A 24,168-nucleotide genomic window follows, 5' to 3' on the forward strand; every position below is an offset into this window, starting at 1 on the left:
TAGGTTATGCTTTTGTACCTTTTGCTGTTAGCTGGAAAAGAGTACTTTAGCACACATTGCTGTATACAGCAGTTACAGTATAAATTGGAAACACGTCATTTAAATTTTAATAATTTGGCATCCAAAATCCAGGACTATATGAAAAAAATAAATTCCTAAAATTGGAAGCCCTAATTATAGCTGATGTCTGCTTGCAGTTCTTGGGCATTTTTATATGAGGATATGGTTGTTAAGGTTGCAGATCTTCTAGGTGATCCATGAGGATTTTAAGGGAGGTTCCTCCTATCTAACTTAAAGCACACAAAAAGCTGTTTTGGTTGAGGGCAAAGGTCATATAGCTGCTTTATATGGTTTTGACATCAGAGTTTCAATAGTTCCAAACGTTCACATTCATTAACGCACCTGACACAGACACTCCTGTCCTTGATACAAAACAGAAGGTACCCATTGACTTGTTACTACTATCTTTTTAGAGACAGCACACATTACAAGCTCTTCAGATACACAAACTCTTACGTTTCTCATTCTGCAATTCCACATTCTCAACAGGGCTGAGATGACTAAGATGAATTAAAATCGGAACAAATGAACTCCATGTTAGACAGTTCAAAATCGTAAGTGCTGAATGGATCAGAGTTCAGTTGTTGAAATGTTTCGGATTCATTCTTTCTCTCAAAGACTCCCATGTCTGGAGTACTAGACACTGCTTTCAACAGTGACACCAAACTTTACTTTTTCTTTTTTACTGTTTATTTAAAAAGGAGCCTTACACATAAGGTAGAGGAAGAACGACTCTCTGTAAACAAGCCTACTGTATGTTTGAACTCAGGAAAGCTAGGGAACACTTTAAACTTTGCACTTGAAGTCTCATTCCTGGCTTCATTCTCTTGATGGGACTTGTTGCTCCTCTACTCCTCTCTATGACCGCCTGTGAGGAAAGGTTTCTTATGCAACAATAGTGAAGCATGAAGTAGGTAAAAAACAAAAAGAAAATCTAAGATCCTATTTGGAGTCTTTGTCCTTGTCTGTATGAATATGGTTTCTGGCTAAGTGTGGAATTATACTGAAAATAAACCAAAATACCACGACCCCCTGGTCATATTTTTAAGCTTTAATAGGTGGTGAAATCATGGTCTTTGGAGAATGAGACAGACTTGTACAATCGTACTCAGTCAGAACAATCCCCCAATCTCAATGTTATTGAAAACTGGTGAACCGAGGGGTCTCAGTCTTATTGAAAACTGGTGAACCGAGGGGAACACAGAGATCCGTTGTGCACATTATTATCCTTATTGTAGTCTTAGCTGAAAATGATCCTCTCTGAGGAACAGGAAAGGACTGGCCGGCACTTCATAACCATGTGCAGCATACTCTACATCCAGTTTAAAGAAATATTAGTGCAGCGTGCAGAGGCATACAATGTTTTGGTGGGGTATCCTCAGGTCACAGTCTTTATTATCCCCAAGGGGCAATTTTACAGTAGTAGTCAATATAACAAAAACAAACAGTACATGCACAAGACAATCATCTGTTAAGCACGATTATGGCCACAAGTATAAAGGAGAACTTAAACCTGTTTGTTTTTTAATTGGGGAATTGGTATCTGCCTTCTGCAGAGAGTAATTGGAATTCATTACACAAAGTGTATGAAGGGTCCAGTAGGACAGAATATGCTTTTTGCAAGACTCGTAAAATATACATGTAGGACAGAGCCGAAAGATCAGCACCAAGACTTTCTGACATACTGAATTTGGACAATAATCCTTAGATTCAGATTCCCAAACTAGCAGACTAGGGTAAAAGTTAAAGCATATTCAATAAAAGTCTGATAAGACAAGATCAACAACGAATTGAGGCCATTGCCCTTTTCTAAAAAAAAATAGAATTGACGCTTACCTCATAAAACGTGAATGTCGTACTGTACACTTGCAAACTAAAGAATCTGAGCAATTATCATTTATGAACTATGAAGGCTATAAACAGACTTGATTTAAGTATTTAACATTCTGAAAGGCCGTGACAAAGTCAAAACTGGTCTTCAGAATGAACAGTGAAACACAAACCAGAGGTCACAAGTTGACACGATGTGGAAACACATTTAAAACTGCAAACAGGAGGCACATTGGGAGAATGGAACAAGCTACAGTACCTTAAAATGTTTTCGAAATCAGTATCCTGTTTTTTTTACAAAATGGAAGAGATCCTCAGATCAATTAGCTACTTATTGCCATGGGATAGATGAGCTGAATGACCTCCTCTTCTATGCAACATATCTTATGATCTTTTAATTTGGCACTCTTCTTTGGAAAGAGCTGTAAAGGTCAATGTCTAAAATTGATCAACAAAGCTAAAAATAGCAAAAAGCTCAGTGCTTGAATTAGTCTTTTAAGTGAGAGGTCAGGGGACAATTGTACATTGGCAAGCCTCCAAAAACAATGTTCATTTCTGTTTGCGAATTTACAAAAAAAAACATTGTAGCAGGGCATTGAAAACAAATAAAAAATCTGCTGATAGGCAGAAGTGACATTAAAAAACAGATTAAGTATATTGAATTGTTTTGAGCCATAAAAAAGAAGGGTTTTCAACTGTTTGTGAAACTGTATAAATTTCCCTTCTAGTTCTATGCCATATATATATTTTTTTAACTGTAGATGTTTGAAAACAAAACATTATTGTTAATGCTAGTTTGGAGTATTTCATAATAGATGCTTAAGTACTGTGTAAAACTATGATTTATACTTTATATAGGGCATCTTGTCAGTAATAAACTTTTTGGGGAATTTCTTTGGAAAACCTTTCCTGTTTTTTTTAATATAAAATAAATCCATAGTTTCCCATGCCAGCGCCTGAAGGAACATAAGGAACTTGATGTAGATAAGCAATGCTGGATGGGAGAGTCAGAGAAAAATAAAGAGCTGTAACAAGTGCATCTGAGGTCCTGGATAAACATGTGGTATGCTACCTGCAATTAGCAGACTTGTTTGAACCAGTCCAGCTGCAATTAGTGTATAAGTCAGGAGTCTTGGGCGATTTGAGAAACAGCCCACCCCGTTAGGCAGAGAATCCTGGAAGATGTGTGTGGTGTTGACAACATTTTATTCTTGCACAGAGGCCTGGCACAGCTCATTTTCGTGAGACGATGCACCCCATTTAGAACAGTCATCCGAGAGATTTTGCTGGTTGTATTTAACCCTCTGTGATGCCTTCTGTGTTGAAACACCTGCACAGCAGCAAGCGGAACTATTGTAATGTTTCATTGTAGGCCGTGATATCGCTTTATATATTATCCATTAACTACTTATAGTAATCAATTCTTTCTTCTAGAAGTTTGCAGGCCTAGAAAACACAGATGTTTTTTTTGTTATTGTGGAATGAGTATGGTTTCCTAAAGAATGTAAAACTAAATTAATAAAAGCCTTTCCGTTTACAGTGACGGGTGATAACACTTTTGTCACTAATGTGTGATATGACAAAGAAAGATTAACTGTAAACTGTTAAAGAGATAAAGAGTATAAAGTATATCTTACATGCTGTGCTAGTTCAAAATGAAACTCAGCTGTAGTACATTTTGCAGGAGACCTTAGGTACATATGGGTATATAAAGTACTGTATGAACAATCCACATTCTGTAGAAGCCTTTGGAGTTTTGGAAGTTTTCATTACATTAAATTGGGTAATTGACTAGATATCTCAACTATAGCTAGCTAAGATAAATTGAACACTGAAGATATCATTGTTAGATAATGTTAAATAACAAAAAAATCCCAATTAAAAATTCAGTATTAAAATTTAATAATTTTTTAATTAAACATTTAAAATAAAAACAATCTCAAAAACCTATGTATGTGTGTGGATTCCATTGCTGACCAAAATATTGAAATTAGCAAGTTCACATGAATACCTTTGTTATGACTCAGTATAATATGAGAACACAATGTACTTGGAGGTATAGTTAAGAGGTAGCAAAAACATTAATAACAATATACTTTTTATATTATACTATTCTGAAAATAGGTTGCCAGTGTTTGTCTGAATATATGTCGATTTGGTTAGAAACGACTTCACACTTGAAATAAAGAATCCGTTTTAATTGATTGTATTTACCTGCTGCGTCAGCATATTGCAGAACTTTTGAAATTGCTGCCAACAGCAGTAGCACTTGTCCATTTTACTATTAGCCCTGAAGGATAACACTTGCTGTTTCATAACACACCCAGAGGTAGTTGTTCTTACAAATGCGTTTGGCTTTCATTTCTTTCTGAGCTGAGGTAATGTTTTAAGTGTGCCTTATTCTGCTGCTGTTTTATTAGCTTGTAAAGGAATACATATGTAATACTGAAACTGCAATTTTTTCATTCTTATGACTTAAGATAAATTCGCTTAGGAAGAGACAAATATACACATCTGTATGTGCCAAACCAATTATTTCCAAAACTTAGTAGACGAGTTCAATCCACTCTTTTTGAGGCTGTTTATTTTTCAGTTCTGTTCTGTGTTTTTCAGGGTCCATGGTGCCACACTAGGGGTGGGCTCTCTGCTGGCCGGTTTCCTTGGAGAATCCACTATGGTTGCAATTGCTGCCTGCTATGTGTATAGAAAACAGGTATGAAAACTGTAGGCTGTACTTCCCATAATTAACAGAACAATGAACAAACAAAAAAACAGCATCTCCTGAGAAATGAGCATTGTTTCCTTGAGATATAGTTTTCTTCAGTAATAATTTCCAGAATAACATACACAAATATTCTGTAGAATAAATCAATATTGTCTTACACAAGCATTAGAAAAATAAGTTGCCTAAGTAATAGATTAAAATATATCTACAAATTTATATCTTTTTAGGTCAAATATTATATAGAGTTTCATTTTCAAGTTCTAATTAGTGATAGGTAAAATAATAATACAGCCCCAAACTACTGCCTTTCCACCCACTTAATGAAAAGGGAAATTCCTTTTCATAGCTACCAAGAGAATGTACATTAGTATGTGTTACACATTCTCAACTAGTGTACTGTTTTGTCTTTGAGAATAATTGAATACATTATTCTTTGTTGACTAAAGGAGAGTTGAAACTTAGAAGCAAGTTTGTGGCAAAAATTCTTGATTATGCTTTGAGTTTTTGAGATTTCTTATTGATTCACTGCACACATGCACATGGACAATTTCCTGCTAGATAATTTCACTTGTATTTTAATCTTTTGTTTATGAGGGTTGCACTTATGCTGTTAATGTTTTCATTAACCATTAATTTATCACATTAATTAAATTCATGTTCCCAAGGTGAATGCGTGAAAAGTTACACTATTGCAAAGACTGGAGTGGTCAAGTGTAGGTGTAGACATGCAAAGTGGCACCAGCGCTGAAAGGGTACAATACGAAAAACATTTTCTGAATGTTAGGCAGTCTAGCCAGACTCGACATTGCCCACGTATGTGGATAGATCATCTGTAAGTTTCCTTTGCTGCTTTTTTTCAACAGATGCGGTCTGAACACTAGTGTGGGCCGCGGAAACAATGTCAGATTCAGAATCTTCTCACCCTCAAATGTCATTTTTAAATATCTGTAATTCCTCAACTGACTAGACACTTATGCCCCCCCCCAATGATTGTACCATATGCGTCAAAGTCTGTTTTAAGTGCATTGTAATTACAGTTACGCTAGTGAAATATTACACATTTATCATGATTGAAGTTTTTTATACATTTATTCATGCTTAGTTACATAGAATCCTAGGATATTGGAAAATTCCAAAAATATTTGGTAATAGACTAGTTCAGTTGAGTCAGAATAATCTTTTTGTCAATATTGGAAATGTCTTGAAGTGTTGCATAATTTAGATAATTAGGATAAAGATGGAATATGAGACTTTATGCAGAGTTCAATTCATTCACATACCAAAAACATTAAACATTTGCCAACCTAAATCTGTGTGTTTCAGACAGGCTGACTAAAAGATGTATAAGCAATGATGTTATTGGAGCTGAATTACAAGAATAGATCTCACAGGTGATTGGAAATTAGGTTTTGGAATGTTGGTTCTTTGCTCCATATGGGAAAACTACAAACACTTCTGACTTTTCATGTGGTCTGATTGCCAGACACATATACTGTATGTAATTATATATTTATATACTGGATTTTAGAAAACTTAAATGTATTATCTGGTGATTGTGTTTACTAATTAGTGTAATCCTTTTAATGCTAATTTAGGGATACACATGTATGGTTCCGTATTACTTCAGTATGGATTTGCATTTCTTTATTGTAACAGTAGCCACTGGGCAGCTGCTTCAAAGCTCTAAAGTCCTGGGTTTGATTTTGGGGTACCTTCTATATGGAGTTTATAGGAAGACTGACTCCAGCACACTTAGGGTCAGAAGAAAAAGATTGCATAGGTGACCAATTTATTCCACATTCAAGCACGTGTCCCGCTACTCTCTAACACATCAGAGCTGGAAAAAAGAAACCAGCCAGTTGATTCTTGAAGTCAGGTGTTGGCATCAGTGGCAGGGTTGTGAATTGAATCCCTGAGTCCTCAGGTTTTTCTCCTTTTTTGTTTCACCTCACTTGTTTCAATTTCTTATTCAGGCTAATGAAAGATGTTGGTGTTTTAGGAACTGAGGAATTAAAGATGGCTAAAAACATGCAGAGATGCAAGTCTCCTTTAGAGGAGTTGGCCACCAGTGCTTTGTTTCCATGAGTGTCGATTAATACTTTCTCTGGAACCGTTATCATTTTAGAAAAAAAATAAAGACCCTGACGACGAGGCAGCAGTCGAGGGGGAGGACTCTGCGCCGATGAACGAAGTCGGGCCCAGGAGACAAATGGATGACATGGTGGAGATGAGGGAGGAGGACGAGTGAGGCGCTGGGCGGGCTGTGGACTCAGGAGGCGGGGCCAGTCCTACTGCGTGGACAGGCTAGACTTGCTGCTGCCCCCACCTGGTCTCCTGTTGCCAACAGCGCCACAGTCCGGACCAACTGTGGACCTCTGCCATCTCCACAGTGTACAGAGATCATGTCCGTCAGGGGGTAAAGAGGGCCTTTGCTTGCCTGCAGCGGCTGCGTTTGGTAGCACAGGGCCATCACTCTCGGAAAGAGTCTTCCAGTCTTCACCGGGTTCCGCAATCGCAGGACAGCAAAGGCGCCATTTGTACCAAAGCAACACTGCGCATTCGTATTTTCTTTTCTGCTGAATTTTGTGCTGCCGTCCTTTTCATTCTTGAACTGCTACAAGACAAACCTTCATCGCTTGGGGGGGGGGGAACTTTCATATCTTGAATGGACAAGATAAAAAAAGAACTACACTGACGTCACCATATTGACAGCTTTCTTTTGCCATTGAATTTCTAATTTGCAGCAAAGCTTTGGTCAAAAATCAAAATGCTTGGCTTTTATACTGGCAGAGTTGTTAGAGTCACTGTATCTACAGATTTATATTGGAGTATCAAATAGAGGTAACTGTTTCTTGACGTGCGTGTGCAGGCTTGGTGCTTTAGTGCCATTTAAGGGAATTTTTAAAAATATAATGGTGTTGGTGTACAAATATTGTTAGCAGTTTATTTTGTAATGGCGGCATCCTGTATAAATGAAATGGCAGGGGCTGGAACAGTAGTCTGTAGTCTGGTTGACTACTAAAGACTTTTTGCCATACCTGTTGTTTCTTGAATCTGGGAATTCATTTTTTTTTAAATCTCAGGACAGATTTCCAGCTGTGGTTCAAGCTCTCATCATACACAGGCCCCATTAACAAGTGAACGACAAGTATTTAAAGGCACCTGAGCTTCTGTAGTTTACTGTAGTTGATAACCCTTTATCAGACAACTTTCTGGACCTTTGTGGTTCCATTGAAAGTAGCTGAACCACGAGTAAGAAGGGAGGAAAAAAAAAACAATTTTCCTTTACTGAAAAAGAACAAAATTTAAGTATTCCTCAATAATTAAAGGGTGATTTAATGCTACAGATTTTATGTGGTCTTCATTTTTTTTAGTTGTATTTTTCATAGTTTTACTTATTGTGGAGGATAAAACCATTAGTATCTTCCACTAATGTAACAGTCCTTTGTGATCATGTGTGAAACTGTAAAAAACACTGATATCCAGAAACATTTTTTGTCAACACACACAGATTAGAATTTTTTTTTGTCAAATCTACAAATCAGTAGTTTTGCTGAAACAAAACTGTAAGCTCAAGCAGTGGTGGGTCGTAACTCAGGGTGCGTCAGCGATTATGAACTCAACTGGAGCAGAAGACAGGGGGGAGGCAGGACCTCCTGTTAACGATGGTATAACGATTGCTTCTCTGTGTACGGAAAAAAGCCTTTTATTGCAAAAGGATTTTTTGGAAAGGGAACAGAAAATGAACCTATTCCCAAAATAATTCCAAATTACGGTCTCATCTCCTCACAAGTGACTGCACCTACAGTGACTGCTACTGCTGTGGAGTGCTTGCAGATGCTTGCAGGCTTAGTCTCACTATTGACTTTGTATGTTAATAAAGGATAAGGTTTTAAATGCAAACCTGCTTTTAATGGAAACCATCATTTTCTAGTGATCATACAATTTCAAGAGCCTTCCAAGATCAATCACTTAAATTGTAATTTAAATGATGAACTGTCCCAAGATGATCATTTCAACAAGGTGTAATGGGTTGGTTTTCCTTCAGCATAGTCTACTGTAACTATTGTTTTTTGGGATCCAATTAAATTCCAGCCTGGGAGAACCAAATGAAATGAGGTTAACAAGGGAAGGGAAAGCACTCCTCTAGGGGGACTACTTAGCTCTAGATGAGAAAATCATATCCAGACCAGTTACTGTATACCTTGTCTGCTGTATAACCAAGTGCACACAAATAGCACCTGTCATGGTGTCATCATAGCACATGATCACTGAAAGCTTTTTCATTAATAAGTACAGTAATTGGTAAGTACATTGAAAAATATATGCATCAACAATTGTTGAGATCAACAATTTATTTAGAAGGAAAACAAAATACAGTACATCCTACTGTTATTTGGGAAGCTTTGAACCATGACGGTACCAAGTGTAAAATACTAGTAAGAAAAGTCCCTTCTGCTGGGGCTTCCCAGTCCTAGTCAATGTGATCCCAGTGCTAGCTTATTTTCACTCCAATTAAATAAACTAATAAATAAAACGAATTATCCGCCATTTTTGAGATTTTAAGCAAGCTAAAAACTGTCAGAAAGCAAAAAAGTTATTTCAAACTTTTCAGTTAAGCCAGCACTTAACTGGAGTTAGAAGGGTCTACTTATGAGTAATTGTGTACAGTCAGAAAAATGCAAGCCTGATTATTTGATAAAGGGATCCCGTGACCTGGAACGTGGGGATGTGTCTATGAAGCTGGGATGGCTAGTTCACAGGGGGGTAGGTATTTCTGCTTTCCTTACTTCCCTACCGAACAGAAAAAAACTATTGAAAGTCACCACCTCAACCCTTGGAGAAAAAGTTCTAGGGTTGTGGATCTCATGAACTGGAGTTGGCAATCCCAGCTAGCCACTTTGACTGTGATTGTGGCCTCAGAGATATGAGCTTTCCTGATGCACAGCATCTGTAAAGCACCTATTCTTGATTTGTTTTCTGCTTGTCAAAATTAGTGTTTTCCGTTTTGTCTTTGTCCGATTTGTTTTAAGAAGGGCAATGCTTTTAAAAGTCTGCAGTAAACATATTACAACCCATAGCATAAGGGAGCACGTAGACCCATGAGATTTAAAATGATTCTGGCTTCTGAAGAAATCCCTGAAAATTAATCTTCAAATACAAAAAATTACACTTTTTTAGCATCACAGAAAAAACTTCTCATTATGGTGTAAAGTTGTAGTCATCAAGTACAAAGGAGTAACGGTTAAAAAAAAAATTCTGCTCTCTACCATTAATTAGCTATCGTGTCTAAATTTACTCCAGTATCCATGATACATTAGCTTTATAAATTAAACATTTAACTCTGTCAGATAAAAAAAAAATATTCAAGTGCTGTTAGGTTATCTTCTTCAATAAGAAGAAATAAATTTGAGTCAGCTTTCAAATCCTCAAACATTTACCACGGGGCTCTAATAATTCCCTGAATTACACTTAGGCATGAGCCTCTCTGAATATCCATTATTCTGGACAGGCAGGACAATTCAATAAACATTCAGCCATCTTGGATTGCCTCAAACCTCTGCAGGTTCTGAAAGTATAAAGAGCCTCAGATGTCCTTTTCTGCTATGGCATCGTTCTTCCCTGCTTCGACACAAGCACGTTGTAGTGTCGGTCATCCTCTGTGACCAGGAACACCCTTGGCCATTCTTCCTTGTGATCATCAGGGTAATAGGTCATAAACTCATCAGTCTCTGATTTGTACAGTCTGTACACCTGTATTGTCTGCTTCAGAGCATAACCAAGCAGGAACATCTCCACCTGAAAGACAAAACATTATTTCAGGGTCATTGTGCAACTCGATTTGAGTACCGTAGAATCATTTATCATTTCTACCATATTTCATCAACTGCAAGTTAATTAACATCCAGCAATGCAAACAGCATCTGAAATTAATAATAATAATAAAATCTAGTACACTAGTTTCCTCGTAAGGGTTAAACCAGTGAAGCAATGGGGCGAAAGCATCTAGCTGTCTTGTTGGTTAAGGTATAAAAACAAAACACTGTTAGCAGAGCAGGAAACATTTGCAACTATGATATAAAGTAACAAAAGCTAGAAAATACTCAGGTAAAAAAGTCAAAAAGATCAATTGTCAATAAGGTCGGGAAAAATTGAAAAAAAGGGTATCAGTTGAATCAGTTGGCACTCGTGGATCTTAATTCAGTGCACTGCATTCAATTAACTCAGGGATGCAGATGTCATTCTAATTAAAAATAAAGGCACTGTCTCAACAGCAAACAGCATAAAATCAGTAGTGAGTCCACCGTGGCACACAATACCTTCAAGTACTAGTCTGCATAATTTGTCATGAATTTCAATTCTGAATTGTTATAAAGCTGGGGTTCACAACACAGACCCTAGAGAGCCCCAATCCAGACAGTCTTGTAAATGTAACTTCTAATTTATTAATTGCAAAACAGCTCGGACAATTTAATGTAAGCAATTAAACCTGCTTTTTTTTTTTCTTCAGAGGTCATCTGGAGCAAAATCAGAATACCATTTAGCACTAAATAAGTATAATTCCCCCTTAAGTGAACAGATTACTTGCTTCATTAATCAGTTACACAATTTACCTAATCTTTACCTAAAAAATTGTAGGGGTGTGACCTACAAGGCTGGATTGCGGTTCACTGGCACCAGGGCTGGAAACCCTTTTTTTATAAGAAGAACTGTAAATGGTACCACTCAAAAACTATGAAAATCTGCCACACTTCAGAAAACACGAAAGCTGCAGGTAACAGGGAAGTTGGGATAGTCCAAGAGTGAGGCAGGGCTGGTAGCCACTTATTCATAAAAGTAAAAAAAAATATATATATACAGTATATAATATCAGAAAAGTCTTTACAAATTTAATAATGGCTCTTTGCACTGGGATACACTGACAACATAAGTATACATGCAGTGCACTGTATACACAAAACTGTTATACAATTCAGTCTTATTGGTGGAGTATGTCTGCTCTCCGTGACTGTGAAATCAAAGTGCCACAGGATAAAGGAGAAACCCCAAGGAGCCTGGCTGACCTGCTCGAGCCCACCGGTGAAGCCCACTTGATTCAGGTGGTTGGTGAGGAATGTGCAAGGGGAGCTGGAGGTGTCCCGGGCGAACAGCAGCCAGCAAAACACAGGCACGTCCCTCTCCTCCTCCATCAGGCCGTGCAGCTCAACGGCGGTGCTCAGCATCAGGAACTTGAGCGCCTCCATCAGGCGGTACTCCTCCTCCTCGTTCCGGAACACTCCGCTGCACGCGTCCCATCTCTCGGCCACGCCGCCAGCCTGCGCCACCACCTGCCACTGCCACACACAAGACATGCCGCTCCGTGACCCTGCTGGTACAGTAGGTCTGGAGACCTCGGAGGTCAGTGCACACAGTGCTCCTCTGAAAATCACCCCCCCTTCAACTTCATAGGCAATGAGTTTAATGATTATTTAATGATTTAAATATTCTTGTGGGAAAATAAAAGGATTCAAGAAGCAGACACTCTAGGAATTCGCACTGTAAATAAATATAATTTTAGATTTCTTTCAATATAGGGAAAATAATAACTTAAGTAGAAGGTCTGGTTAGGACTGTAGCCTGTGTAGTGGGGTCTTAAGCTCATTTCATAATTCTCCCACTGTTCAGTCTACTTGTCATATTCACTTAACACTGTTACTTCATTTTAAGAATTTTCAATTCTCACAAAGGACAAATAAGTGATTAAGCAGACAAAGTACAAACATCTCCAAGCAAAAGCTGTCAGTTTATTTTTTTTCTCTAACTCCAGAGCAAATACAGCCTGCAAGCCTTTGACTGAGCTGGAGAAATTGATGGTTGGCTGGCATTTTGCACAAAGGAACTAGACCAATACTTTCCAGCCCTTATGAATGTGAGAGAGAACATGTTGATATTTAATCCAACTTAATAGGCTTAAGCTAAATAAAACATAAAAGCAGAAGTCTTTATGGATTAAAATCACTTGTTAAAACAAAACACACCCCTTCGTTCTGGAATTCTCTTTCGAAAAGCTGGTTTAAATAAACAGGATTTGCTCCTAAAGAACAGGAGGAATGCCTCAAACAAGGAACGACAAAATAAAAAAGAAAAGACAAATCACAAACACAGTAACTGTGCAGCTGAGCTAAGCGTCTTCACATATTCAGACCAATGAAAACCTTCCTGATGGCAGGTTAAAGCCTCACATAAATTCCCATATAGGCTGACAAGGCCTTAACCATACAGCCTATATTTTGGTGAGTTTCTTTATGATAAACAGGTCAGGCACCTTATCTTTTAAAGAAAGATATTGCAATTACTACAACAGATAGGAAAGTATGCAAGAGAAAGATCTTCATTTTTAGCTAGCACTGTATCCCTTTTTAAGAAGATGAAGGCCAACACTTAATAACCCTCATAACACTGACCAGTACTCCTCTTGTACGGTTTTTGGAATTTCTTTCAGCGACGCAAACATTGCCGGTCTGTAGACACCATGCCCTGTAATCTCCATAAACATCAGCAGGCAAGGACAGATGAAAAATCTCAGTATCTTCAGAAGATACTAGTACGGCCTATATGTGTCATAGTGTAAGAGTCTACGAATGTCTGGAATTCTGTAGGAGGGATACAGCTTCATTGTTCACACAGAGGGGTCCTGTTCGCTCCTTCATGTCTGCCTGAAGGAGATGGAAAATTCGGTCTCAGGTGCTCTTCCAGAATATAGCGTAATTACTTGATTGGAGTAAGATCTGGTGATTGAAAAGGCCATGACATACGGATTACATTGATATGAAGCAAATATAAGCACCCAAACCATGGCACGAACATTATGGAAACACCATAACCCTACACTGTTGGAAGCAAGCACTCAGGGCTGTAGATTTCTTTAGGTTGGCACCACATGTGCACCTTGCATCTGGCACCACCGGACTTGTTCATGTGCACTATCAGGTGCGATGGGTGTTCTTTGCAGTGGAAGCCGACTCTGCCATCCCACACTGTGGAGTTGTCAGCACCCTGTTTTGAAGGGGAACTATAGTCCCAATTTCTCAGACTGGTTATTAAATATCTGTAACAAAACAAAACCTTCTCGCAGAATCTGACAAATTCCAAATTAAACAAAACTTTGTGAAAGTACTTTATTGTCACCATGTTGTGGCACATTGTTGATCTCACCACAGGCGAGAGCGAGTGTTCGTGAGAATTCTGCTGTGAAGCGGCGGCCCTTCGTGTTCACTAGTTACTGTAATGACTAATGTAACGCGATGTACGAGCGAACAAGTGTGGGTTGTACACGCAACCATTTCACCGCAGAAATGTTCCAATGTGATCTGCATGCAGAGTTAACAAGCAGTATTTGTTGATGAAACCTTCTCAATATTTCAATTGGATTAAAAGAGATATATTCACAAACCTGCTTGTTTACAATGTAATAAGGCACCTTCACCTCACCGGAAGTTTTGTTGCCTCATTCTTAATCACTGATGATGGCAATACGGCGCCGCGCATACCTGGTAATTGTGTCTAGTTTGTGATGGAAATTGGTGGTTTTACACATTACTGCATCCATTTTACTTTTACTGTGGTTTGAAATGCACTCATCAATGTCGATTCTTTCTAACACCAAGATATAAAAATAGCATTGCAGTTCCCCTTTTAATTAAACTGGCTGCTTGTGCCTCAGCTTGAAATTTGCAGTCAAATGGTCCAAAGTTGCTAGCCTGTTTTGCCTTGCCTTTTAAATTACTGCATGGATATCATAATCCTGGAGTATGTGCTTTAGCCCACTGTCTTCCTTTGCTGATAATGTCTTTGTCTGCTTGTTCCATGTTGACACTGTTGCCTCAAAGGTCCAGTTTCTGTGTTTCTAGGCGAGTCTCTTCCTCTTATCCTGCACTCTTAACAATGGTTTCTTTGCTGCAATTCCTCCTGGTAGGCCAGCTTCACGTAACCTCCTCTGAACAGTTGATGTTGAAACATCTGTACTTCTAGTTGCACTGAGCTCAGCTTATATTTCACAGGCCCTTAGTTGCCGGTTTCACAGACGTGTGACTCTTATGAACGTATTCTCTGATTCTGAGGTCAGGTTTGGCCTGCCTGACCTTTTTCGGTCCTCATAAGTTCCAATTTCTTCATATCGTTTGATAGTCTTGGCCACAGCAGTTACTGACACTTGCAAAGTTTTTGCAATTTGTCTTAAAGGTTAACCTTCATTTCTTAAAGTAATTATAGACCTTCTTTTTTCCTTGCTTAACTGAGCACATTTTTGCCTTGTTCATTCAGGAATTACAAACTTTTGCCCATACTCCCTATATTTATAGTAATCGTGGACCCTCACCTGTTTACCAATAATTGGTGACAAAAGGTAAATGAGGTAACATGCTAGTTAACTGCGAGAACATCTAACAAAAAATTTGAAACTTTGTTTAGTGTACTAACACCATGTAATAGACATTTCTGACTTTTAACTAACCTGAGCTTCAGACTGAAATCCGCTTGCTTTGGGGTGTTCATTTGATTGAAAAAAGAAAAATTAACCTTTTTTTAATGCTGTCCACTTAAGATTATAAGTACACATATCATGTAATTAAATATTAAGTGTTTATAGACAGGTTTATACAGTTTAAAGCAAAAATCATCAGGAATGGTTTCAAGGAGGTGTACTCAAACTTTTGACTGGTACTGTACATTAATATATAACTATACAGCTGATATATAGTTTTACTAAATCAGACCCACGACCTACCATGATGTGATTATAAAACAAGGACTGTGTACCTTTTCCTTCAGCAGTTCCAGGTTCTGTGTCAGCAGCTCTGTCGCGCTTTTGGTTTCACTCCCACAGCCCTGGGGAAACCTCCACTGTGCAATCCACTCATGATCTGCAGCTAGCTTCACAGGCAACTGTAGCACACAGACAATCAGAAATCATTAGGAATACCATTTTTAAAAGTGAACCGGTCAGAGGTTTGGTCACCAAGGTGATAGAGCAAAGCAGTCGAATGGATTTTGAAAGGGGTGAAGGGGGAATACAAATGAGGCCTACAATCTTCATCATCTCTAACATCCCTCTTTGCTTGTGTATCACACATAAACACACAAGAAAGGAATGTGGATATCAGATATGGAATATGTAGGGGCCCGCAGCTCACTTACCGAAATAGTTCATTTTAAGCTTATTTTATAGTCATTTAAAAAATGTGAGCAAAGAAAAATCTTTAAATTGTACCAAATTATACAAAAACGCTTTGCTTTTCTACTGCCTCGGTATAATCTAAAAACAGATTATTTGCAGGAGTGAGGAAACTTGATTAAGACTCATGTGAGAAAACGGCACAGTTTCAATCTTTTGTGTTTTCCCTTTCATGTGAACTGTCCCACTGCATTGTTTCAGTTTCAATTTTCAACCATTACAGCAAGAACAGCCCATGAAAAGACTTCTGAACTCTGGCTGTTGGGATTTGTGCAAGGAAAGTAGATCAGCTCCACACAAGCCTGTCGGGGAACTGCTGTAAACAAGCACTTGATTCCTTTCAATTGCAGCTGCAATCTTTAAAATTATCTCAGCACAGAAAAAACACAGCACAGACTGCTCATGGGGATTAAAAAAAAACATTTTGTAAAATGATGGGGAATTATATTTTAATCAACCTATTACACTCCATTATAGGCCTTGTGATCATTCAGTGTAAATTTGAAATAAAGCACAACTTGCCAGCAAGAAAAGTACATGAAACAGAAATGAAGAACCTTAGGAACAGAAGGAAGTGTATTTAAAAACTTACAGAGGGGGAAAGTTAAAAGCCCTAAGAATGATACTGATCAGGGTGCTTTCCAGTATGAAAGGCCTAGGCCTGGTCAACAACCTTGAGACTATGAAGAAAAAAGACTGAACAGTGAAAGACCCTTAAAGAGCCAGCTGTCTGAGATCTTGCTTCAGTCACACACAAAACAACTCCTTGTCCTGGGCCATGCAAAAAATGAGAATGAGAATGAGAGACACTCGTACCTGTGTTGTGTCTTCTTTCTGAAGCCAGTCGGGGACCTCAGTGCTTTGAGACATTGCCTGAAAAAGAGTTGCTCGCAGTGCACAGTAATTATCTCCCCTCACTCGGCGTAGGCCACTGAAACATTTGGAGACCTCTTCATAACCCTGGAAGAGGACATAGGGAGATGGAAAAAGAAAACTTCAACCTTGAAAGAGCATGAAGAGCCATCTTGCTCATCCTAGTAGGTCATAAAGAAAATTAACAAGTAAATGTCTATTCCATGCTGAAAAGAGAAAGAAAGGAAACAACATTTCAGCTGTGGAGCCTTCTTCGGATGTGAGCAATCCTTTCTTCTCTTTTCAGCTTGGAATAAACCTTACTTGTTTCTATGCAGCCTACCCATGCTGACGCAGCTACCTACATGAACTACATAGAAAAGTATCTGATCAAGCCATTTCTTGAAGAGTCAGTATGTCCTTATGCACTGTATGGCTTGGTAGTTTGCACTGCACACCAACACTGGCAAGAACAAATCACAAAATTGTTGAATACTGTAATAAACCTCACTACCTAAAAACTGACAGAACATAACTAACTAAACTGTTTCTTAAAATTCACATGGCATTTCACTAAGACACTATGCTATCTCTTAAGTTTGGATTTTTGTTACTAAAACAAATAACTTTTGTTGGGTTCACTTAATTGTATCTAATTGTAATTGTAAGAAGAAAAACAAAAAGTACCAACCCTATCTGAATCAAAAAGATTGTGGTTTTTCATTCCCTATGTATTTTGGGTCATTTGTGCCAAAAAGTAGGATTGGGAGATTTGGGAGAAGTGTGATTTATTTTAATGTTAGAAAACCTAACGAAAGACCAACCAACCTTCTTAATCAGAGCGCTTTTCGCTGTGTTTCCCTTCCACTCTTTCTCACTGTATGTTAATATATCCACCTCTGGGGAAACACTACACTTGTCTTGAGGAACTGAGTACATATATTGGGAGAAAAAAAAAAGTTACATAAAGGCAAGGATAAAACAGAAAAAAACCCAAAACAAAATACGACAATCAGACTTTAAGCCTAACTGTGGTTAATTCATCAGCAAACCAATTCCATAGCTATTAAGTCACTTGACAGGGATCACAGTTTATATAACATATCATTACCTTCTGATCAGGTTGCCACTAGTCATCATCGTCAGCTGGCCAATATGCTATTCATCCTGCTGTCTGATATTTCTACCGCTTAGGGCTGCCAACTTTGCAGATTTCTTGCTACTGTCTTAACAACAGAAAATCTCAAGTTTTAAAAGATACAGTTTCTGGTGAGGAGGATGGGGTAGTCACAACACAACGGAATAGGATGATGCTGGTTCATAGCATCTGTGCTCCGTTTTTGCTTTCCATCATGCAGATGAAGGTCTTAAAACTGGACCTTTTTCACAGACTATTGAATAAACTTGCAGTTGGCAACCCAGCATCTACTGAACAGCCAATCCCATTTAAAATACTCGCCCCCAAACAAATCCATTACAGAACAGTAATTCTAATAATCGGCAGACATCTTAATTTCTTAGAATACGATTTCTGATTTGATGTATGGCTGAGATTTACTGTAATATGAATAAATGTTACTGTAAAGATCACAGAGCCTGAAAATTTTTCAGTCTAATTGGTTAGATTGAGTGGTTCCCCATTCCTCTCTAATTCTGCAAGCCCGTGATGGCTGAGTCAGTACACGGGACATGACCTTTGAGACGTGCTTTCAGGGTATGGGCCCTGCACTGTGAGTTGAAGGGGGCATGCAGTAATCACACAGCACCTAGAGCACGGAAAGCGAGTCGAGACACCCCCCAGCGGGGTGATTCTGCTTGGACAAATGAGGGTCGGCTGCTTCTCTTGTAACTGAACCCAGAGGGGAGATAAGCAAGTGAGGGCTTCCCTCAGTGCGAGTTTTCAATCTCTAGTTTTCAGTTCGTGGTTATTCATCTTCTTGTCTGATACCCAGTTTCTGCAAGAAATCCTAGTTCTAGTATTGTGATTTTATCACATCACACTGTAAATAACTCTCATTATGACTGTTCATTTTATTTACAGAATTAAATCAAAACATTTCTATCTTACAATACAACGGACTTCTGTAGTGTCTCCATGTGTTTGCTCAGAAGAAAATGGTTCAGTCTTACAGGGAGAGTTTGTCAGAACTACTCATCATCACAAATTAAACTACAGAATACAATTTCATATTTAGTTAACACTGATATTAAAACAAGTGTTCATACTGATCAGGAGGTAAGTATTTTATAGAAACTGAGGTTTATATAAGCCTTGAAATGGAAATCTAATAAGTAAATTGATTCTTAAAATGTAAAGAGCCTTAGGAAAATATATAACAAAAATGTAACTGCTATGCTATATGCAGATTGTCAGAAGACAGTTTGTCAAGGCAGGACGTACTGTCTAGATTACCAAATTAGCCGAATGCAATTACTGAGCTTTGCAAAAATATGTACTGGCACTTCCTTTTTGTCTCTATGATTATTTCTATGTTGTTATCTTTCTCGTCCTAAGGAAAGGGTAAGTATTAGAAAGGGAGTGCTGTATTTTTCCACTGCATTACAACATCTTTATAAAAAGCCTGTGCTGCCTTTAGCAAGTTGAGTCTCTGACGCACTCTGCAGAGTGAGAGCAGGGCTCCCAATATTGCAATATTGAAATAAAGACCTTACTCAGGTGAGAACTCTCTCGTGGCTTCCTTGATAGGTATATTTCCATGACAGCCTTTTACAGGATATTCAGTAACACGGGGATTAATGTGCTGTCAAATAAGACTTTGCTTATGCTGTGAAAGTCTACTGGCTCTGCATAATGTCACTGAAATTAGCCCTACAGCTCAAAAACAATGAAAGCAGTCAAAACCAGAGAAGCATGTTGAGATCTTTGTTCACTTTCTGTCACTGTAAGTGCTTTGTACTGTATGTCAAAAAACAGTGCTTAAAGCTGGAGAAATGTCATTGGTAGATGCCTGTCTGAGAACCTGGTACTGCATGGATACGTGGTGCAGGCACGTTAAAGCAGCTCACTTCTACAGAAAAAGACCAGAACACCCTTACTCTTCAACTCACATCATGACAGAGATTTCAATAGTCATACTGCAATGCATATACTAAAAGGCTATGATTTCTATTATATCCTTTTATATTCCTGAATAAACACAAGAAGTCATACTACAAATATATGCTTTTTGCACATTCAATGAGTGAAATTTATTCACGACACTTTTTGTGTCAGACAATTAAACTAAGAAAATAAATGACAACAATGATGTAAATGAGGAAATATTAACCAGCAGTGTGGAGAAGGAGTCTGGGTTCAGAACTGTAAGGCTGTGGATTCCAGTCAGCTCAACTGGGGATTTCTACTCACACAGTGCAAGTCTAATGTCCATTTGTATAAATGGGTGCAAATATAAGCCACTTTGGATCAAAGAGCCAGCCAAATAAATCACTAAAATAGTTGATCCAAAGAAATTTTCTTAGTGTATAAATTATACAACACAATTTTTTTTTATATTAGTATGCAGGAAGTAAAACACAAATAAAAACACAAAATAAATGGGTGCAAACAAATATTCCAAAAACAGCAGCCAAATATGTGTCTGGCAAATTAGGCAAGCTCAGGAAAAACAACAGAAATGAATGCAATGACATGCACCTACAGTACCTGCTAGCTCCGCCTTAGACTGGGCTGTTTTCTCAAACTTACTCTCTTCTATCTCCTCTTCGGCACGATACAGATCAAGTTCTCTGGGAAGTAAATCAAAAGGAAAGGAAAACTTACAAGAGGAAAGGAAGCTGTACTTCATCATTTCTCACCACTATCTACAGCAGTCTTTGTACACCCAGTGCTGTTCAGCCCAGCAAACACCCGAAGACAGATGTGAGTGGAAGAAATGCAAGTCTCTGGAGTAGACTAGTCCTACCGTTACTACTGTTCACGTCTTCAAACAACATGGCAATGGACAGGCATACCTCACTGATCTTTTGTTCTGTACTGCGTTTCAATTTTGTAGTTTTCGGACAACTTCAATTTCATTCCCTATTAACAGTCAGCGATCTTTAAAATGAGCTTCAACTATTGTCAGTTATTGAATACTATATATATTGTATACACCTGGCACCTTACCAGTACTTCTCAATTTACGACTTCAATTTTTGTGTTTTTGGTTTAACGTGCCTTAGAATTATATACTTATTCTTAATTTAGAACAAATTAGTTCTCGGTTTAACATGCCTTGGTGCGGGTCTTGACGTGTTCCTGACAATGTATGCTGTGTGAACCCAGTTACGAGCCAGGAGAAATCAAGTGACACACAGAGAGCCAGGTCTTTTCTTCAGCGCTCTTCCAGCCACTGTTCATCTCCCATCACCCTACACTTGCTAAATAAACCACCTGCAAGTCTTTATCATCTTAGTCTGTACCTTATGTTTATTTTTGATCAAATCATAGATGCAATCAATAAAACCATAAAACATAATAAGCTACTATGTGGACAAAAAAAGTTAAAAATAAAATGCAATGCAAAGAATTTGTCAATTTGTACAGTATGCACTCTTTGTAAATTTTGGAAATTTGTTTTTAATTTACACTTCTTTAGTGTTAATTCCTAACTTCTTTAGGAATGCAACTGCAGTGTTAATCAAGAACTGCATGTATATTAAGATTACATTAATATAGTTCCTCCCCATCCTAAAAAAGTAATGCAAGAAAGCTTTAAACTAAGAAGAGCATGAATGTATAATTCATTAAATCAATCAGTAAGCTCCCCCTTATTGCAAATCAATACTGTACACACACTGCAATGCTGGGAGAAACAGGTAAATTCCCCTGAGAAAAGAATTATACAAAAAAAACTCTGATAAGCAATGAACAAATATTACATCTTAGATGGAAAGGCTTAACCGTGACAGGAATCTTTAGTGAACTTGTCCTCGCAGAATGTGGAGAATGTTTGCACAAACACAACAAAATAAGTATAGCATTATAAAGGGCAAAAAACACACACATACACAAAGAATAACAAATGTTTCAGGGTGACAAGCTCTGAAAAGAAATCCCAATAGGTATACAAGAAGAATTCCAAACACAATAACAATGTGAGACTAGACAGGACTAATGGCAGTTTTACAGACTTGCTGAAGAAATTAAACATCTATATAGCCTGTCAAACTGAGCTTATAATTTAGCTTTACATACAGTTGTATTTGGTCAGTCTTCAGTTTATTTTAAAGCAAGTAAACTAATGAATTCTAAAATACAACTGAATGACAACCTTAAGTATTATATACCCTTACGGCTGAACTAATAGGTACATGACATCTATAGCTCATCTAACAGACATCTACGTTGATACACGTTCAATGCTTACCATCATATGACCTGAAGGTGCTTATATCTTTTAACACTTGGTAACAGAACATTTATCCTACCCTTTCAAGTGTTGTCCTTGCAAAACTCAAACAATGAAGCACTACCAACCCATTCACTTAAAATCTATTTAAATTTCTATGCGGCTTCTCATTTAATATGACAAGCTTAATTTGAAAAAATATTAAAAGTGCTTTTAGAAATGATGTGAGGAGATAGGAACAGAGACAGGAGATTAGGTTATCCTTCTGGAGGCCTTTAAGTAGACTAGTACATTAGCACACTTCATCTGCAAAATTGTGGGTCATTGAAAGTGATGCTTCTCAAGGGAGATGGAGTCTGAATATACTGAGATGTGTGCTTTGTTTGCATTTTCTGTGTTTTTTAAAGGTCCCTAAGGCTTATTATTAAGAAAGTCAGCCATCATCTCTTTAGCTCCTTGCTATGATGGACAGATTGTGATACAGCCTATGATCTGTAAAGAGGGAGAGACAAATTAAAAAAAACAAAACAACTTTTAACATCTACAGATCTTTTACACACAGTTATCTACAACTGCTTCCATGAGATCACCCTCAACAAAACAAAAAATGCTGTGTGCCAAACCATCAGTATACTATTCGATTTGTGAGCACATTGGCAGTTTATCATCTCTAGGTAACAACTATCTTTGGAAAATGTTTCACTAAACAAAGTGTCAAATTTAGTTTCGAACAGCAGGAGTAGAAACATACCCATCCTCATCCTGCGACGAGCTACAGGCTGCTGATTTTTTCACCTCCGGAGAAAAACTCTCTTCTTTCTCATCTTCTCCAGCGTCCCCCGAAACCTCCTGTCCAATCTCCTCCAGAGATGTGACTTCACTTATCGGTACACCAGCCTTCTTCTCTTCAAAGGTCCTGGTCAAAGGGATAGGACAAGGAACACAGCTGCCATCAAACGGACTGACAGCATTCCTGCGTTATAAACAGACTTATAAACTTCCAAACATCCTCAGCTGTTGTCCTGAAAAATGCGGAAATTAAGAAACTCCCTACCATTTTAAGCACCCCTTGCGCATAAGCTGAGAAACATTAAAAATGCAAAAAATGAGCACAGAATTTTATCTATTCATCCATCTTCTAAATGCTTCATCCAGTTCAGGGTCGCAGGGGAGCCGGAGCCTATCCTGGCAAACAAAGGGCACAAGACAGGAGACACCCTGGACGGGGAAGACAATCCATCACTGGACTCACACAGACAGGCACACACTCACACCGAGGACCAATTTTCCCAGAAGCCAATTAACTTTTGGACTGTGGGAGGAAAGCAGAGCACTTGGAGGAAACCCAAGTATGTGAGAACATACAGACTCCACACAGATGGCGCTCCAGGTCCAGAACTGAACCCAGGGCCCCACACAGCACTGCGAGGCATTCATGCGAACCACTGCACCACCATGCCGCCCCACTGGAAATACTTGTTGCGTCTATTTCTTCTCAGTCTATCACTTTACAACAGTAACACAGACACAGAGTGAGAGGAGGCTGGAAGAGTGCAAATGGAAGCAGATCCTCAGCTCACTCTGTGCCAGAAAGCCAAGGGATTTTTCTGGTGGTTGTGTGTTAATCATGAGGCCAGTATCAGTTCTCCATCACAATGCCTGCGCTTTACACTTCAAGCTTCAAGATGGCAAAACAATAGTCCTTTCTTAGAGGACAGGGAAGCCAGTCCATCACTGGGCACACACAGACAGACACACACTGACAACTAGGACCATTTGCCCAGAAGCCAATTAACCTACTGTGCCAGCATGTCTTTGGACTGTGGGAGGAAAGTGGAAGACTTGGAGGAAAACCATACAGTACATACAGGGTGAGACCATACAAACTCCACACAGATGGCACTCCAGGTCCAGGTCCAGAAGGAACATGTCTCTCCAGATAGAGACATGTGAAGACATGTATCCAGAAGGAACTTGTCTCTTAGTGGTCTGATTTGGAATTGTGACGTATGGCCTACATGCAGCAAATTAAATGGATTTTAACAGCCAGCTCCTCTCAAGGAGTTTAGCAATTTCACATTGAATATAATACACACAAAGCCTTTTGGGATAATCTTAGAAGTTTAACCAGAAGA

The 24,168-nt window shown here is 38.4% G+C and overlaps 2 protein-coding genes across 14 annotated transcripts in view; one reads left to right on the forward strand and one right to left on the reverse strand.

Annotated features, from left to right (window-relative positions):
- ankhb (ANKH inorganic pyrophosphate transport regulator b) overlaps positions 1-8,518 on the forward strand; it is a 55,525-nt gene extending 47,007 nt beyond the window's left edge. For all 3 annotated transcript variants that reach the window (XM_088643519.1, XM_088643520.1, XM_088643521.1), the window contains 2 exons: positions 4,504-4,603; positions 6,741-8,518. In XM_088643519.1, the coding sequence (XP_088499645.1) occupies positions 4,504-4,603; positions 6,741-6,863 (223 nt within the window). In that variant the 3' untranslated portion in view covers positions 6,864-8,518. The remainder of the gene's footprint in view (positions 1-4,503; positions 4,604-6,740) is intronic.
- Positions 8,519-8,952: 434 nt separating this feature from the next.
- Positions 8,953-24,168, reverse strand: part of otulinb (OTU deubiquitinase with linear linkage specificity b) — a 28,039-nt gene continuing 12,823 nt past the window's right edge. For 10 of the 11 annotated variants that reach the window (XM_088643508.1, XM_088643509.1, XM_088643511.1 and 7 more), the window contains 7 exons: positions 22,785-22,949; positions 20,347-20,429; positions 17,508-17,608; positions 16,644-16,787; positions 15,413-15,538; positions 11,680-11,949; positions 8,953-10,414 (listed from right to left, as the gene is read on the reverse strand). In XM_088643508.1, coding sequence (XP_088499634.1) covers positions 10,220-10,414; positions 11,680-11,949; positions 15,413-15,538; positions 16,644-16,787; positions 17,508-17,608; positions 20,347-20,429; positions 22,785-22,949 — 1,084 coding nt within the window. In that variant the 3' untranslated portion in view covers positions 8,953-10,219. The remainder of the gene's footprint in view (positions 10,415-11,679; positions 11,950-15,412; positions 15,539-16,643; positions 16,788-17,507; positions 17,609-20,346; positions 20,430-22,784; positions 22,950-24,168) is intronic. The other variant, XM_088643513.1, reaches the window with a different exon arrangement.

Source organism: Lepisosteus platostomus, chromosome 8, assembly GCF_059453375.1.
Source record: "Lepisosteus platostomus isolate fLepPlt1 chromosome 8, fLepPlt1.hap1, whole genome shotgun sequence".
In the NCBI taxonomy this organism is placed as follows: domain Eukaryota; kingdom Metazoa; phylum Chordata; class Actinopteri; order Semionotiformes; family Lepisosteidae; genus Lepisosteus; species Lepisosteus platostomus.